The sequence below is a fragment of the Prinia subflava genome, chromosome 25, assembly GCF_021018805.1.
Source record: "Prinia subflava isolate CZ2003 ecotype Zambia chromosome 25, Cam_Psub_1.2, whole genome shotgun sequence".
Classification (NCBI taxonomy): Eukaryota; Metazoa; Chordata; class Aves; order Passeriformes; family Cisticolidae; genus Prinia; species Prinia subflava.
Window position 1 is genome coordinate 1,102,884 of NC_086271.1, and position 17,928 is coordinate 1,120,811.

The following is a 17,928-nucleotide window of genomic DNA, read 5'->3' on the forward strand; positions in this document are numbered from 1 at the left end:
AGTAAGTCACCGGTAGGATCCTTTGTCCCACTGCATGTTGGATAATGTTGGATAAATCACTGAGCACGGGCTTTTGTCCTGCCCAAAGGCAGGTGCCACAGGAGCATTCCAGGAAGGATACAGTGCAGGGGTTACATTCCCATCCATCCCACCCTCACATCACCCATCCAAGCTGCAGGGGTGTGCTGGCTTGCCTGGGAGGCAGTGCTGTGCTGCTCTCCCCTCACCTGACAGTTTCCATGCCTTCCTATGAAGACCTTCCACGCCCAGCACAGCACTTCTGTTTTTGTAGCCCCATGCAACCACTTCCCAGTGGATTAATTCCTCAGGGACCAAGCTCTGCATTGCCCTGTAACCCTTTTAAACTGCTTTAAAACATGTGAAAGGACCCTGGATCCCCCTGCCACATGCTGCCCTCACACAGGACATCCATTCCCTGGGCAGGGGCACGTGTGGGGGACAGGGTGCAGCAGGGGCACTGCTGTGCTCCTGCACTGTTTTCTCCCTTTCAGGTGGGGAATGGCTACAACAGCTAAATATATGTTTTTTCAGCTATTCTTCTTTATATCACAGGCTGAATTTGAACAAAAGGTGGTGATGGGAGTGGGTGAAGGTGGTCAGCAAAATCAACACCCTCCCCCTGTCCCACCAAACACACACCTCTCTCTCCCTGCTCATACATTTACCTCAGCTGACAGAATTGTTCTCTTTAAAAATAGGACTGTTTTGGAGCTTTTGCTGTGATAAGTTACAACTCTAAGTTCACTCATGGAAAAAAATACATCTTAAACATTTCAGCTGAGAGGTTTGGCAGTGACCCAGCAAAGGCACAAGAAAAAATAGGGGGGAAAGCCCACTGCTGCAAAAACACACATTCCTCCTTCAAACCCTTTCATCAAGGCCTGAGGCACAATTAGAACTTAAATTAAAACCTCTACACCTGCATGAATAGAATGTTGCTACTTATGAGGCTCTGGTTAACTGAGCAAAAATGGCACAGAAGAAGAAAGTGCCCTGTTGATGGAGAAACCCCCCCCTCTCTGCCCACCTTTTTCCCCCAGTCCCCCAGACACAAAAATCTCGTGTTGCAGCAGTCAGCAGCTTTTTGTGTGCAGATCAGATGGCAGAAAAGATGCCTCCACAGACCTGCTATGGGCTGCTGAGATGGCTGAGGGAGGGGGACAGCACCCAGCACCACAGCAACCAGTTCTGGGGGATGCACCAAACCCAAGTCACTCCGAGAGCTCACACAGCTTTTGGAGTCTGACCCACACATGTGGCTGCTACAGCACGGTGGGGGCTGTCCCCAGCACTCTGGTAATGAGTAGCAACCTAAATAATTCAGATTTTTGACTGGAAAGATGGTCTTGATGAGGTTCATCCTAAATCACATAAAGAATGGGCTGTCAAGCCATCTATTAGTAGTTTGCTGTGGTAATATCTGAGGAGATGTGAAACACCAAGTGAGGAGAATAGGGCAAAATTATGTTGAAAAAGAAGTGGAAACTGAACACCATCTTTTCAACTATAACCCCCAGGGAGATACAGGGACAAAGTACTTAAAGGTGCTACAAAGAATGCAAGGAAAAAAAAAAAACCCACTGCTTTTTTTCGTGTCACTTTGAACAAAACCAAAGCAGATCTATGTATCTCCATTGCAATAAGATTGAAAATCTTGTGGGAAGGGACAAGCAGCAGGCATCATATATTCTTGATTTTATCAAGGTTTGTGGAGTAGGCTCCCAAGGCATTCCTTGGCAAACTAAGGAAACAATCCAAACGAAAACCTGGACAAACAGCACAAAATCAGCAGATAAGCAACATGCATAGATTTATTGTTGAGAGTTGATAGTCAAAAGATGTTCCTTCGTTCCTTTCCCACACCCTAGCACACCTACATCTCCTTTCCGTATCCCCTAAACACAAACCAGGCACCAGGTGGCCAACCCACACTGCCTCCTCTCCTTCACCCACCTACCACTTTCCACGAAACCTGTAGGAGTTTAATATCCTGGGAGCATCTGCTTCTCTGTCAAACAGACAGAGAGAAACCAGCCCGAGAGTTAAAGTTTAATCAGACAGGGCTAAGACAGACGGCAGGATCTTCCACAAACTGCTGCAGAAAGCTGTTCAACACCCCCATGAAAACAGGGCTCCAGTTAGAGGAAAAGCCAACAGCCTGAACACACAGTGGAGACACAACTTGCTAGACAGCAAATCTGCAGGAGAGGAGCCTGATGATCACAAGCCAGGCACAAACAGCGCCGCGCCGTCGCACGCAAAGAGAAAATCAAACATCCTACTGGGATGTGTAAACGGGACATAACCTACAAGGCAGGGGGGAAACCTCTGCAGAGAGCCCCACGTGCAGCTCTGAGCGCTCTCGCTGTGGGAGAGGCAGCTGGGGTCAGGGCAGCAAAGGGAAAAGCTGCACGGGGTCCAGAAAACATCCTGCGGGGAAAGACTGAGCACGCTGGAGCCAGCCAGCACAGACAGAGGTGGCTGAACAGGCAAACAGGAGCAGTAGTCTTCAGATGTGTGCAAAACCTGCATTTTCAAGTGACTGAGGCACCTGCCAGTTCTTCAGGATAAAATCAGGCAGCTTTCCTAATTGCAAAGAAAGTGAAAGAACAGATCATCTGGAGGGGCTGTGGTGTCTCCAATTCTCTCTGTGGTCACAGGAAGCAGGTTTGTGAGTGTCTGCTGTGGTTTCTATACAGATACTTTGGTCTGAGCACAGTGCTCAGAGTGTTGCCCTGATACCTGACCGTACAACTCCCTGGGACCACATCCCATTTTGCACAATTAGGGGTGGAATATCCCTTGGCTTATCAAGACTGGATAGGAATCTCCTTTCTTCCATGCATCAGCCAGGCACTCTTCAGGTAGCAGAGCTCTTCAGCCTTGAAAAGGTGAGTCCAAGCTGGATTCCAGAGTATAGAGGAGCTGCCCCACAAGTGCACACGTGGCATTTTTTTATTACATGGGACACTCTGGATGTGTCTAATTCCAGGTCCCAGCTGTGCAGCTTCCTGACCCACAGACAGCCCAGGTACCAGGGGCTAGATGCTGTCTTCCCCTACAGCAGAAGCAAAGGAAGGAGCTGGAAACTTTGTACACTCATCTCTGATATAGTTTGGTGTCTACATCTTCCTTCTGGGATCCAAGACTCCATGCAAGTCCTGTACTGAGTCAACAGGATTTGATTTTTTGTGGGTGGCTGCAATTCTTCTCCTCTGGATTTCCTACAGGCCCAGCCAGCCTTGCTCAGTCCTCATGTTCCTGTGACAGGTTCTGTGATGAAGACCCATTTCATTTTCATCAAATGATGCTCTTTGGGCACAGACACACTCAGAATGTGAAAACAGTGGTGTCCAAGAGCTTCCCTGGCAAAGGCAAGGGCGATGACTTGAATGGGACACCAATATTCCACTTCCAGTTCTACCACTGGTTTTTAGCCTGGATACAACACAGATTTTGTCAAGACACCAAACATTAGTAGAAATGTGGTACTTTTGTGTTACAGCACAGAAAGAGCTGTTTTTTCCCTTATTCCTGCAGAGGAATAACACCACTCCCATCCACAGTGGGAGATGCATGCTGCAAGGACCTCAAATGCACCACAACAAGCAGAGTAGGAAATGGGTGGGTACCTAGCCTAAAAGACAGAACCACTTGTTATAAAAGCACTATCTGCTTAGTAATTCCAAAGCTGCTTCATTCCATCAAAAGCAAGCACATAATTTCAAGGATTTATTGCAAGAGCTACCACAAAACAATAAAAGCCCCTCTGCAAGTACTCAGTCCCCTTCAGCTGCCCAGCTCTGCTCCCCCAAGTTACATCTGCCTCTACAGACCAGCTAAGTCTTCTTGACCTCTTCATTCCCTTCCAGTTCCATCATCCATCCTGTCATGTTGCCCTTCTTGCTTTTCCTGTGTTTGCAGTACCAGCAGAAGACAACAAGGGCCAGGAGAAGGATCAGGACCAGTGGTAAAAATAAGATGAAGTTCAGCAGTGGTGGGGATGAGCAGATCCTAGACAAAACAGTTGACTCTGAAGGAAAAAAAGAAAGAAAAAATGTGAGGGCCCAAGCTAGTTTGAGTTTCTCTTTCCTACTGTTTCTCTATTTTCTTTACACTTTTCCCTCAATCTTCAACAGCTACTAATTTTTAGGAATTCATACAGGCTACCTGAGGAGAAGGGGGAGAGAAACCAGGTAATTTGCCTCAATTTCTTGTCTGGAGAGGTCAGATAAGGCCCTGGCTTGTTCATCTGAAACATCCCAACAGAAACAGCCCAGCTCTTCTGCTACCCCAGACTGGGCTCAGTAAGGAAAAGCAGCACACCCTGCCTGACACCAGTGACAGTGGGATGAGGTAGAAGTCTGCCAGAGGCTGCACCACTGAGCAAGATGGGATAAGAGGAGAGCAAAGGAAACCAGATCAAGAAGTCCCTGTCCTCCTCAGACACCGGCCCCTCCTTGTTACTGCTGATCTGCTATCCTATTTCATGCCCACTGAGCTGCAGGCAGCTGTGAGCACCATCCTCATCCCTGGCAGCTCCTGCAGAACAGCTCCCCATCTGAGGTGGAGGCTGCTGGGTTCTTCAAAGAGACCTGCATCACTGGAGGAACACACATGCACACACATGGCCAAAAAAAGAGAAATAGATAGATAGATAGATAGATAGATAGATAGATAGATAGATAGATAGATAGATAGATAGATAGATAGATAAGAGAGGGAGAAAGAAAAACCACCCCGCTAATCGTTTGCCTTTTGTGAAAACCATGAAAACCTCTTGGCAAAAGCACTTATTCAAAAATTGGAGGAGAATTTACTAGCAGCTCCTGAGCAATTTTGGCAATGGTTACTCCACCAGTAATGGGTAACAAGACACAGAGGGGGCTGATGAAGGAGAAATCTTGAGTGCTAAAGAGAGCTGTGATGGACAACAGCAGTAACACAACAGCAGAGGGGATGAAGCGCTGTCAGTCCCTCTCCATGCAATTAAATCCAGATTAGATCTGCTGCGGGTGCAAAGCCATGGGAGCAGGCTCCGTGCCTGGCTGTGGGAGTAGCAGGCTCAGGGGAGGGCTCTGCAGGGTCACTCTTTCCATGCTGGCCAGCCCTGGGACTTGCTGCAGAAGCCACAGCTCATGTAGCCACAGCACCCAGGCTGGCTTCAGGCCTGGCAGCTCCAGAGCTGAAGGTGACTACAAGTGCAAGATCCTCTCAGCTGGGTGCATCATGACTGATTTCACAGTTTATATTTTTTCTTCCACGTGGGTCACCTGAGCCTCCTATTTTCCCAAAGCAGCAACAACTCCTGCCTATTACCTTCCTAAAAACGCCGCACACACCTGACTGAAACCTTTGCTTTTACTTAGCTAAACTTCTGCATGCAGAACCCGGTCCTACCTTTGCACCCCCCCCCACTCAGAGGCTGGTTTTCACAGACTTCAGTCTAGACAGATGTGCCAGAGAAGCCACACCAAGAATTTCCCCCCCATAAAGCATTCAGGCTGGCTGTGGGGCGAGGAGCCCCGGCAGCCGGCGGCGTTACCTGGCGGGGCGGTGATGAGCTGGGTGTACCCCGAGCGCGCCGAGGCTCGCAGAGCCCAGCCCTGGTCGTGGCCGTGCTGCTGCCATCCCTGCAGCTGGCAGTAGTACGCCCCGGCATCCCCGCTCTGCACGGCGCCCAGCGTCAGGCTGAAGTCTCCGGCCGAGGGCCGGCGGAGCTGCAGCCGCCCCGCCCGGCGCTGCCCCGGGTACTCCGTGCTGCCGTCGCGGTGCACGGTCAGCAGGGCAGCGTCGCGGCCGCCGCTCTTCACCTGGAACCAGGTGGCCGAGAGGTGTGTGCCGGGCGGGAGGGCGCCCTGCAGCCGGCAGGGCAGCGTCACCTCCTCGCCCTCCCTGGCGGAGACGCTGTGGTTGGTTTTGTCCAGCCGCGGCTCGGGGTCTGGGGGAGAGTGCAAGCGGAGAGAGATGTTGCGGCGTTGTATTGCTGTGAAAACACTTCTGCCTGCACCCACAGTGTGATGGGAACCTTCTGGAGGAAAGTGTGGGGGATTGGAGTGGCCTCCTGCAGAGGCCCCTCGCTGCTGTGACTCATTCTCCCTGGGGCAGCGTGTCCCCACCTTCCCCACCACCTCTGCCCCCTGTGCACCTCTGCCTGCAATGTGCTGCAGGGCAAGGAAAACCAAGTGTTTTCCTTCAGGCTGCTCAGGAGCACCAGGTAAGGGCAGCTTCTCTATTCACAGCATTTTACAACCACCCAAGTGCACCAGGTGTTGGAGGGAAAAGAAAAAGGCCACAACTCACTTTGTTATGAAGCATTCGACTACATCTGCCAGTAGCAGAAATAGCAGCTCGGTTGGTTTGGGAGGATGTGGTAAATCTTCCTAATTCCCTGTTTCCCTTTGAGAGCCACTGACAACTCCTGCATCCTTAAGTCTCAGATCCAACACAGGAGCTGCTGCTTTTCCTAAGCCCTGCCAGCTTAGGAGAGGCTTGGCAGGGGCCCATCCTAAGTTGATCCAACCCTCCTCAGCAGCACCTACTGAAGGGATAACAGCTGCTCACCTGGGTGTTTGAACTTCAGCATGGTCCTTCCCGACGTTCCCTCTCCGAGCTTGTACCAGCCGTCCACCAGCCAGAGCCATTCCTCTACCACACAGTAGTACCCGCCCTGGTCCGCCAGGTTTGCAGACAGAATGTGCAGCTGGAATATGCTGCTGGACACCCTCTGGCTCAGGAACCGGGACTTCTGTGCAGGAGAGCTGAACTCAGACCCGTATTCCAGCACGCTGCTGTAGTCGGCCCTGAGGATTTGCAGGGGCATTGCATCTGCCAGAGGAGGCAGGAGGTACCAGGTAACAGCAAACTGTGAATTATTCTGGGCAAACACAATCCTGCACTCAATGGCTGCGTTACCACTGGCAGTTTCCACAGAGCTGTCTTTCGTAGCCACCTGAAGCTTGCTTTCTAAAATGGAGAAAGAAAACAATCACACCAGCTGCAGCTGCCAATACAGGGATACTGACAAGGAGAGGAATAAAGCTGCCCTGAGAGGAACACACTGGAAAAGGAGTAAGGAAGAGAGTTCACAGAGGACAAAGGCTCATTAGAGGATGCTGGAGTAGAGGGTGGAGGAAGGAGGGAAAGAGCAAATCCACACACACCCTTGTTTGAACTACAGCAGGGAATCACAGCTGGGTGTTACTGGGCAGGAGAGTAGCAGAGGAGGTGCCTTGGAGACCACGGAGCAGGAATGGGGCATGGAGGCAGGCATTGTATTGGAGCTTGGAGGCAAAGCCTCTGTGTGAAGCAAATGTGTCTGTCTACCACTGTTTCCATCAGCAGGCTCACACATATGTGATAAGACCAGCCCACAGCCTTGGAAGCTGTGAACAAATGTCTTTCATCGCAGAGAGACTACAGAGCCTCTGTGGGTTTCACTAACACTTGCAGCTCAGGTGTTTGCTGTGGTTATTAATCCCAAACCACACGACAGAGTCCTGCACACCCTCTGTGATCACAGGCAGTGATGCTCAGTGCTGTGCAGCTGAGGAGAGCACAGGGGTGGTGCTGCTGCAGCTCTGCCCTCGGCAGCGGGCACTGCTAATCCTGATGTGTCTGTGCTGCTCCTGCTGTGAGGGAGCCTCTGCCCACAGCTCATCACCTGTTGCTGGAACCTTTCTCCAGCAGTGGAAAGGCTGCAAATCCATATCTTTAAAGGTGCCCCAACCACCTGCATTTCCCCTCCACCCCAACTTCGTTTCTGAGACTCCACTTCTGCCAGATGGAGTCAGCAGTCAGGGGAAGGAATACACATAGGTATCCACCCTTGGGTAGGGAGAAATTACTCAGCAGGAGACACCATCAGGGTTTTAAGGGACTGTAGCTCACTCCAGACTGGGGGAAGAAGCTGCACTGAGAGGCTCATGGAGCACTAATTACGAGATACCACATAAGACATTGGAAATGGAAAAGATCTGTCCTCCTTCCCTGCCTGTTATCATCTTTCATGGATGTCCCTCCTGTCTGAAGACAGTCTGTAGACCACAGCAACATGTAAACTCCTAAAGCAACAGCTAACATCAAGTAGTGAACAAAGTGCTGAAGCAAAAAGTCAAGAGCTCCAGCATCTCTGCAGGCTCCAGCTATAAGGTTTTATAGGAGGAGAAGCAGGCTGGTGATTTTCATGATTTGCAGCTTCATTTTCTGCAGCTTCGCCTCAACCCTATTGCTGCTTGAGCCACCTTCCTCCTCAGACTTGCCTGCCTTCCCAAATATCCTTCACTGGCTCATGCTCCCTTTCCAAAAGAGGTGACACCAGAGCCAGCAGGAACTTCCTCTCCCAGTTCCCACCATCTTTGCAGTGTCGCAGTCTCCAGCAACAGCTGCAGTGTGTTTGGAGCCAAATGTTGCAGTCTCGTGCTGCTGCCATCTCCTCTGTGCAGATGCTCTGCAGTTACACCCACTCACCTTAATGCCATTTACCCTAGAGAGGTGTGCTCAGAGGTGCTGATTATTGCCACCCCTCACATCAGTGCCACCCTGCCCCAGCTGGTTGTGGCTCCAGCGTCCAACAGAGCAGTCAGCTCCACAGGGGTGAGGAATGAGTAACAGTGGAACAGGAGAGAGCACCAGAGAAAAGAGCCCAGCCAGGGAAGGAAATGTACTTGCTTACACCACAGCAAACCCATCAGTTAAAAAACATGAAAAATGCATAATTTCAGTTCACTGGGTTGTGATTCTGAAAATCCAAGGATTTTAGAGGAAGGAGCACTTAATGCATGGAAAAAAAAAATGACCAAGAACTCTCCTTTGCTGGCAGAACAGACACGAGGTCAAAAAATTAAACCAGCCCATAGTCTCATGCCTGCCTCCAGAGGCTCAGAGGCTTTGGCCAGGACAAACCCTGCCGTTCCTGCAGCAGCCCCAGCTGTGAGCAGGATGGCTGAGGTCTGTTTGCAACATCTCTCTTCCATAAGAGGATGAGGCACGCTCCAGCAGGGTGCTGGCAGGAGGGATGGCAGTGCAGACTCTGCCTCCGGGGTGGCCATAAAAGGCAACCCTGGGCAGGGCCCTGGCTGCAGCTGTGCCCAGCAGGAGATACCTTCCCAGGGAGTCCCTGGCACCCTGAGGCTGTGCTGGCTCCCAGCCCGGCAGAGAGGCCTGCTGTTTTCTCAGCATCCCTTGGATATTCTGGTCAGGGAACACAGACATATCCCAGCATCAGCTCCAGGGGCTAGTTTCTCTCCAGTGCCTCCCAGAAGCCCACACCATGGGGTGTACCTTGAACCCCAAACATTCAGCTGGGCTTCTTGGGGGGCACTGCTTCTTTCCAGAAACCAGGCTTAAAATCCTAGTGGCAAGGCTGATCCCTGTATGCTTGGTGTAATCTGCAAACAAATAAATACTTGCCACCAGCACATTTGTCTCCAAGGTTTTGTCAGGTGCTGAGGAAGCACCATAACAGGCAGCACCATCTCCTGCAGCCCTGGGAGGTGACCCTGCTGGGGACACCCCAGACATCAGTGGCCCTGGTTGCCCCTGGTCACATTTGATGGATTTAAAGTTGCAGGAGAGACCCCTGCTGAAGGCTTTGCTTACCTGGCAGCACCACTTTTATCTCCACGGCATTGGAGCTGGCACTGGCTGCTGCCTGCCCCAGGGGCAGGGCGTTCCTCCTCCAGACCCCCACCTCACACTGGTATGTCCCCTCGTTGGCAGGCAAGGCACTGTGGATGTGCAGCCTGAAGGAGGTGCCAGCCTTCTCCAGCTGGGTTTTCCCCTGGAATTGTGGCCGTGCTGCCCCCCAGACCACAGCGCCATTGGGAAGGACCTGGACCAGCTCTTGTGAGGGCCCCGTGGGCCGGCTGGGCTGGAAGAGCCACCGCACAGACACTGGCACCTCCTCCAGGGTGTAGCTGGCGTTCACTTGGCAGAAGAGTTCAAGACTCTGCCCGTGACCGATGGTGGGGGTTCGGCTTCTCAGCGTGGCGTGCAGACCGAGACCTGCCCGGGAGGAGAGAGCCCTTGGCACGGGGACAAGGGCCCTGCCTGTCCCCTTCCCACACAGCCCTGTCCCCGCTGCCCCGGGCACGGCAGGGCCACGGCACCAGCAGCGCTGCAGCTCCTCTGCCAGTGCCACTCTCTGCAGAGCTGCACTGTGCTCTGCCAACCCCATGCAGCCCCTGGCCCTCTCCCACCTCCCATTTTCCCAGAAAAGTCTGAGCACCCTCTTCTCCAGGGTCCCCAGTCCCACACCAGGGGAGCCAGGGATCCTCTGCTGATGCTGCTGTCCTGTTTGCTGCTTCCCTCTACAGAAGCTTAACAATTCCTGTGGCCTGACTGGTGGTCTCAGGCACCCAGCCCAGTGAGAAGGAAGGAAAACCAGCCTAATTCACAGCCAAAAGCTGCCTCTCCATAAAGGCTCCCAAGAAGGAAGGACAAGGTCACTGCACACTGTGGAGATTAGCGGCTCTGCACTCAGAGAAGAGGGCAGGAGAAGCAATCACAGGCCAGCACCAGGGGCGGATCTCTGATAAATACCACCAGACAACTCAGCAAGTGGCTTTGTTGAACTTAATTACGGCAAGTAATTATGCTGCTGGAACAGATATTTTGTATTCCAGCTTAAGGAGACAGGCCTGCTGAGCAAGATACTGCCCTTCAGGTCTCTGAGCATTTTAGCTCTTGTCCCCCACTGGTCTCTCCCAAAACACACCACGGGGACTCTAGCAGAGTGGTAGAAATGAGGAAACTGAAGCACTGCAGGGCCAAGTGTCTTTCTTGGGACATGGATACATAAAGAATTAGTTAAAAAACCGAGTCCCAGCAGACAGCTCCTGCTACATTAGAATAACCATTATCTAGCTATGACAAGGAAACCAAGAGCTTCACACACACTTTTCTTAGAGTGGTTTCTCACAAATCATCCATCCAAAACAAGGAGAGTACCTGGATGGAAATGGCAATGATCCCCCTCCTCAGACACATCTGTTCTGCTAGGTTTTCCTATGATTTTCAGAAGTAGCAGAGATGCTGCTCATAGTTTTCAGTACCAAAGACACAGGAGGACCCAGACTCCTCAGAATTCTACCTATTTGACCCAAAACTTACTACAAAGAAACTGGACAAACGGTTTACACTTTGTTGACAGCTAGTGTGACTGTCATACTAATATTTGCCAAAGCAAATGCTTTTCCCATTATCTATCAAAAACTATGGCATATTTGCATTCTTGCTGCCCCTGTCAAGATGAGGCCAGACCTAAAGTGTTCCCCAGTGAAGGATCCTGCAGACTTTACCCAGAAGAGCAGCCATTAGGATTTACTAACCTATTGGCTTCACGTTGACTTGTACGCCTGATGAGACATTGGTCTGGATGCTGTGCAAGTCTCCAGGAGCCTTCATTTCCGACACAGAGCACTGGTATGTACCCTTGTCCTTCAGCCCCACCTCACGGACGGTGAGGACATAAACTGTGTTGCTTGGCTTGAATGCTCGGAGCTGCCCCAGCTTGGCTCTCTCCTCATATTCTTCCTCCCAGGTCGATACCCCATGGGCGTCAACCTCGGCCACTTTCATCTCATTGAGGAGCCAAATCACTTTGAAGTGCCTGCTGCTGCTCTTCGGGGCTCCCACCACACAATTCAGCTGCAGGGTGTCCCCTTCGGAAAGGGAGCCTTCAGCAGCAGCAGCGATGTCCACAGGGAGGTCTCTGCCTGTGGGCAATCAAAAACAAGGAGGGTGCTGGGTGGCCCTGCTTCCTGTCCATGCTTCCCTCCTGCCTGGCAGCACCAGCAGCCTTGCAGAGGGAAACAGGAGGGAATTCTCTGTTAAAATGTTCTCTTTCATAACAAAAGGGATCAGGATGGAAAATTTTGACCCTGGGGAGATGGTTGCCAGCTCTGGGCACTAAGCAGCAGCTGCAGGTGGAGGAAGCGCCAGAGCCCTGGGGAGCTGAGCTCCCCCCTTAAGAGCAGATAAACCCAACAGAGCAGAGCATTCACTGGGCAGCCTTTGGCCACAGCCACGCCCTGCTCAGCTCAGGCATCCGAGCTGAGAGCTGCCCTAACTCACAGGCATCAGCTTTTGCAGGAGCTGCTCTGTCTCATCCCGTGGAGCTGTTTTACCTCATGGAACACCTCTCCTGGAAGCCAAAAACGGGCACAAAGTGGTTTTATCACTGTGGTGGTTTTAACTCTGCTGCTTGTGGCAGAAAATGGTGCATGAAGGGCTGGCATTTTGGTGGTTTGTCTGAATCTACTGTGGCTGTTCCTGCATGCTGAAGTCCCCAGTGGTTACTGTGGGTTGTGGGCAAGAGATGCTCTCCAAGCTGGAGCAGATTTGGGTTAAGTTGCTACAGAAAGCAGAAATGTCAAGACTTGTCACAGCATGGGGAGGTAGGAAAGAAGCAAGAGGAGGTGGATCCTGCCCCCCATACCAATTAGCAGTAGGTGCTGAGCAAAGAGAGCAGTGACAGGGGGAACTTAAAGTCATCTTCCCTCTGGCAGACCCTCTTGGGCAGCTGTGTCTGAGGTAAGGACCCCATCTCTGGGCCCTATGATACCATTCACCCTTCTCGCTGGGCATTCAACGCCCCTGGTTCCTGGCACCAGCCTGGCTGGACAGTGGCTCCAAGCCCGAGACCCACTGGGTACCCCAAAACCCTGGGCCATGACCCCACAAAGCACTGGCATGGCCAAAAGCCTGGAGGAAGGACTGAGCCCCGATTCCCTGGCTCACACCACTCTGTCTGCCTGGGTCACTGAGGTGCCCCTGAGTCTCAAAACAAGGGAAAGGTTGCATGCTGTAGTTTGGAGGTAAAACAGAGCAGCTCCCAGACCACAACTGGAAAGGCTCAAATAATTTATTGAAAGCAGAGTACCCTGTGAATTTAAACACTGGTTCATAAACAGTTTGTGAACAGGAATCCCAGCTGCTGCAGATATGTTTGGCATTCCTAAATATTTGCTGCAGAGTTTATAGAAACCGATGGAGCAGTTAGCCATGGTCAGAGTGGTTGATGGCTCTGGGAGGGATGGGGTGCTCAGCCCTGCAGCCTGGGTTGCCCCACTGGGTGCTGGAGGAAGAAACCAGCCCTGCATATATTTGATGGAGGGCTTGCACACCCACTGCTGTCCCACCATGGCAATAGCAGGAGCACCAACGCTGCCACCATAATGTCCTCTCACCACCATCACCTCCCTACTACCTTTAACAGTCACCACAGGACAAATACCAAACTCTGACAAGGTTTCTCTGTTTTGAGGCGATCCCATGACACTGCTGCCTGAATCCACACACTGCCAGTCACGACAAGCCCTCTTCAACAAGAGGATGCATGGAAGTGCACTTACTGCCATTGCTACCCAAGCAGCAGCAGGCTTGGAAAGCCTTGGCTGCAAAGAGTGCACAATGAGGGGAATAAAGCTTTGCCAGTCAGGCAGGTTTCAGGAAACAGACTGACAAGAGACCACACTGTCCTCCCCTTCCTCCTGACACCTTGCTCCCCTGAGCCACATAGGAAGTGCTTAGTTCTCACCCATCTGTTTCTCTGGTTTCCTGCTCTGACGCACCACCCTCCCACGAGACATCAGTTCCCCCCACTGCCCCAGCTCTGCTCTGCAGCCTCTTCCACCAGCCCTGAGATGTGGGGACAGGGTACACCACCTCCACAGGCAGGGTTTCAGCGGGAGACTTGCTCCAATTTTACTGCACACTGTGTTAAAGGACACTAGCTAGCCACAACCTTGCCTTGGCTGCTTTGAGCTAAACCTTACTGGTGAGACAGAGGGATTCTCCCTTCCCCTGGGCACAGCTCCTCACACGCATATGGGGGGAGAGCAGGGTGAGGCACCGCAGCCAGCCAAGGCTTGTGGCAGGAGGGACAGCAGACAGGGTGCTCAAGGAAGGCCTAACAAAGAGCAGCACTGCTCTGGAAAGCAGCGGGCTGGTGGCAGCAGGGACAGACCAGCCACCTCTGAAAAGAGCTGTGGAGCACACACACACACAGTACATCCCCGTGTCCCTGTGTGCCTGTGGCTGAGGCACATGACGAGCAGCTGACAGGGGTGCACTTTTTTAAGGCCACGAGGGCCTGGAGGCAGTGCAACCACCCCGTTTTCCACACACTGGAGGTCAGCACTGCCAAGGAAGCCAGGCTGCTCTGGGCATACGCTGCCCTCTGTAACAGCAGCACGGGTCTGTGAGGACGTGGGCTTGCTGCTGGCATCGGAGATTCGGCTGCATGGGCAGCCAAAGCACTGAGAGCTCCTGAACCAGGGGCTGCCACACCCTGAGCCCAGCCTGGCCCCTCAGCATCCAGCCAGAACCAGCAGTGTGTCCCTGGGCAGGTGAAGGGGCACTGAAATCTGCTGCCCAGGGGAGTTGGAGCCAACTCCAATGTGAGTTTGCAAAGGCCTTACCCCGGCTGACAACTGCCAGCGAGGTCCTCGCTGTTTGCTTGCGGGAGATGTCCTTCCACGTCCCGTCAGGATCCTCGATCCACTCGGCTGCCTCACAGTACAGCTGCCCCTGGTCAGATGGCGTCACTCCCCCGATGAGGAGCTTGTACGTGGTGTTCCCAACCTTGTTCAGCTGCACAGCCCCCTGCAGAAACCTCTGCTCATAAGAGGGCCCTGGCTTCAGGATGAAGTCCTTGGAGAGGGTGAGGATCTCCTCTGCGTGGTGCTCTCCTGCTCCCTGAAGAAGGTACCAGCCAACGGAGAGATGGGTGTGCTGGGCAGTGGACTTGGACACCTCACAGGTCAGCTCCACTGCATCCCCTTCCATGAGAGTCAGGGCCTGGGGTGCCATGGAAGCCGAGAGCGTGTCTGGAATCACTGAGCATGGGGGAGAAACACAGAGTCACAGAATATCCTGAGCTGAAAGGGACCCACAAGAATCACTGAGTCTGGCTCCTGTCGCTGCATAGGACAACTCCCACCCAGGGCCTAGGAGCAAAATCTTCTGCAGCTGACTGACAAGGCTTCCATCAGCTTATGGTGAGGTGTGAAGTGACTAAAACCTCAGGAAACAAGACAAGCAGCGAATCTCTTTGCTATGTCCTCTTCAGTCAAACTACAGTCAGTATTAATTAGGCAACCCCAAGGAGATTAGAATCCATCCCCTCACTATCCCAAATGTAGACTGGTGCAACACCAAGATAAAGGAGAAAACAGAGCTAAACACCAAGTGGCAGTACCATACCACCATGTAGACTTGGTGGGCTCACCGTAGGGCCTTTCCCATTGTCTCTCCACCCCATTGCCTTCCCTCCCCAGTGGTCTGCAAGAGCTGCTACCTCCCTCCATCTGTGGGTATCCCACTTGGGTCAATTCCCACACCCTGACCTGAGAAGACAACAACAGTTAAAGCACAGAGCCTGTGCAAACAAACCCCTGCCTTCCCAAGTGCTCAGCTGTGCCATGCTGGTCTGTGTCAGGAGCTGAAGTCAGGCCATGGGAGAGCAGAGGCTTCCTGTCCCTATTCCTGCCCTGGCTGAGAGGCAATAACCACAGAACATGCAAAGGGATATCTGGACACACCTACCTCAGCACCACTAATCATCCCTTTCCCCAGCTGCCCCTCTGACAATGAGCACTTTTCCCCAAATGTATGGGGACAGTAGAGACCTGCCCCACAGGTGATGCCTTAAGCTTTAGCTTTCATGTTTTTCAGATTCTGTGCTGTCTAGGAGTGCAGTTCTGAGCCTCACATTCAGTGCCAGTCAGCTCTCTTCACAGAGCAGGGAGACAAAATAAATCCTTTTCCTGCTGCACACCAAGGACAACTTTCAGGCTCAAAAGCATAAACAATGCTGGACTGAAGAGAGAAAACAAGAAGCATGGGACCTCACAACCTGAAGCTGTAACTGGACAATGAAACCCCAATATGCAAATAGACCAAAACTTATAAAAAGGTAAGACCTCGTGACTGGTCAGCCATTTTGTGACCATTTTGGGTCCACGTTGGGTGCGGCCCTGGTCAGGCCTGTCCTGCCCAAGGTGTATCCCAGAGGCCTTTCAATAAATCCCTGCTTTATTCTCCAGCTCTGCCCAGTCTTTATTCCAGCTCAGCCTTCCCCCAGCACCACAGGGAGCGGGGCTCTAGTTCAGGACCCACCTGCGAGGTCCATCTTGGCGCTGTAGCTGCCGAAGTACCTCTCGTCGGTGTTGGGCGTGTGGCACTCGTACTGGCCGGCGTCGCGCTCCTGCAGCTCGGTGATGTGCAGCAGCACGGCGTCCCCCCGCAGCCGCTCCACGAAGATGCCGCGGCCGCGCACGCGCTGCGTGTAGATGGCGTAGGGGAACGAGGGGTCCACGGTGCTGACGATCTGCACCTCCCGCTCGGGCGCCGAGGGCAGGTAGATGGACCACTGGAAGTTCTGCTCCGCCGGGCCCTGGTAGCCGCTCACCTTGCACCACAGGGTGACGTGGGAGCCCTCCGTGCGGTAGAGGGGACCCTTCTGGACGGTCACCACCCGCTGGGCAGCGGTCAGACCTGTCAGCACACGCGGTGTTTGTTACAAGAACAACAGAGCCCTGAACTTTCTTGTCTCCTGCCGCGCTGGGGGTCGCACAACAGAGACCAGAGCACGGTGGCCAGAGGGCTGCTGTTCATGCCCCTCTCTCAGGCAGCGCTGCAGAGGAAGCAGCAACCAGGCTGAGAGCACTGGAGGAAGCTTGTGGTGTGCTCAGATTAAGAGGGCCAAGCTCTCAGGTCCTGCACGGAGTGTGGGGGACAGGGAGCAGGGGCACAGAGCTGATCACTGCCAGAGGAGGAGATGCAACGCAGAAGCTGAGGGACGTGGGACAGTGGAGGTCAGCAGCAGGCTGGCTGCTGCAGAGATGCTCCATAGGCAGAAACAGAGCAGAGCACAGGAGAGGGAGTCAGCAAGAGCTCCTGTGAAAGCAGGGGGCACCAGGAAGCATCAAGAACTCCCTCCATTTCTGCTTGCAGAGGGTCTGGAGATTGCCACACATAGAGCCTCCCCTTCTATGTAGCTCCCAGCAGTGACATTTGCTCTCTCTGGTGCTCAGCATGGACACCAAGCAGAATGTCCACAGGACATGGGGTCCTGAATCAAAAAAACCACCGTGGTGGCCAGGGAAGAGAGCTGGTGACAGCACTGCCTAGGAAACCTTCAGAAATTCCCTCCCAATGCAAGAGGGAGCGAGGTAACACCCTCCACACTGCAATCAGCCACTCAACAAGGACGTGTATGTCCTCTCACCAAAACCCTCTGAGGGTCTGGGCTCTCATTTTGGAGTGAAAACACAGTGCAAAAAGAGCACACGCTGATGCACCCATTCAATGGTGACTGAGCCAGAGCAGCGCTAGCTGAGCCCCCCACACACCCTGCTTTCCCCACAACACTTCCAAGAAAGCTCCAGCCACTGGGCAGAGCACTCACCCAGGAGGAGGAGGAAGAGGAAGGCAGCTGCCAGGCACTGTGCCAGCCCCATGGGAATCTGCTGTGCTTGGATCCTGTCCCAGAGGGGCAATGGCGGGTTCTCATGGACGATGGTGACAGTCACTCTGCTAATTTAGAAACTGGCTGGGAGGAAGCCGTCTCTCAGTAGTGGTTTCCTCTGCTTAGAATGGCAGGGAGAAGTTACAGAGCAGAGTGCATCAGCAAAGTAACACCCTCTGGGAGGTGACAGCCAGCACCGTGTCCCCAGGCCACCTGGGTAAGTGTGACAATGCCCAAAGCCCCTTCTTACCACTGTGTCTGTGCCAGATGCCCACCTGTGGGCACCTACTGGCCGTGGCTTTTCTGTCCAACAGCAGCTCGCAGGCTAAACCTCTGTCTCACTTCTCCCACTTTATTGCATGGAGTAGCTTGCTCCCTGCTAACAGCAAGGAGGGGACAAGGGGCTGGATTCCAGGGAGGGATGGAAGCAGGTT

The 17,928-nt window shown here is 53.0% G+C and overlaps 1 protein-coding gene across 2 annotated transcripts; it reads right to left on the reverse strand.

Annotated features, from left to right (window-relative positions):
• Positions 1-1,848: 1,848 nt before the first annotated feature.
• LOC134561978 (immunoglobulin superfamily member 2-like) lies at positions 1,849-17,613 on the reverse strand. 2 transcript variants are annotated; one of them, XM_063419380.1, is made up of 8 exons: positions 17,435-17,613; positions 16,144-16,521; positions 14,445-14,861; positions 11,352-11,738; positions 9,622-10,026; positions 6,586-6,987; positions 5,567-5,962; positions 1,849-4,054 (listed from the first exon to the last, which is right to left on the reverse strand). In XM_063419380.1, exons 1-8 carry the CDS (start codon positions 17,484-17,486, stop codon positions 3,861-3,863), a joined length of 2,631 nt encoding a protein of 876 aa, XP_063275450.1. In that variant the 5' UTR covers positions 17,487-17,613; the 3' UTR covers positions 1,849-3,860. The 2 variants fall into 2 exon arrangements, with proteins under 2 accessions (XP_063275450.1, XP_063275451.1); XM_063419381.1 differs by having other exon boundaries at positions 3,892-4,054; positions 6,586-6,769; positions 17,435-17,612.
• Positions 17,614-17,928: the final 315 nt, after the last annotated feature.

Coding starts and splice junctions, on each gene's coding strand:
- LOC134561978 (XM_063419380.1), bottom strand. CDS start 17,486: ATGGGGCTGGCACAGTGCCTGGCAGCTGCCTTCCTCTTCCTCCTCCTC. Junction 11,739..14,444: donor GCTGGCAGTTGTCAGCCGGG/GTAAGGCCTTTG, acceptor GATTGCCCACAG/GCAGAGACCTCCCTGTGGAC. Junction 6,988..9,621: donor GATAAAAGTGGTGCTGCCAG/GTAAGCAAAGCC, acceptor TCTCCATTTTAG/AAAGCAAGCTTCAGGTGGCT.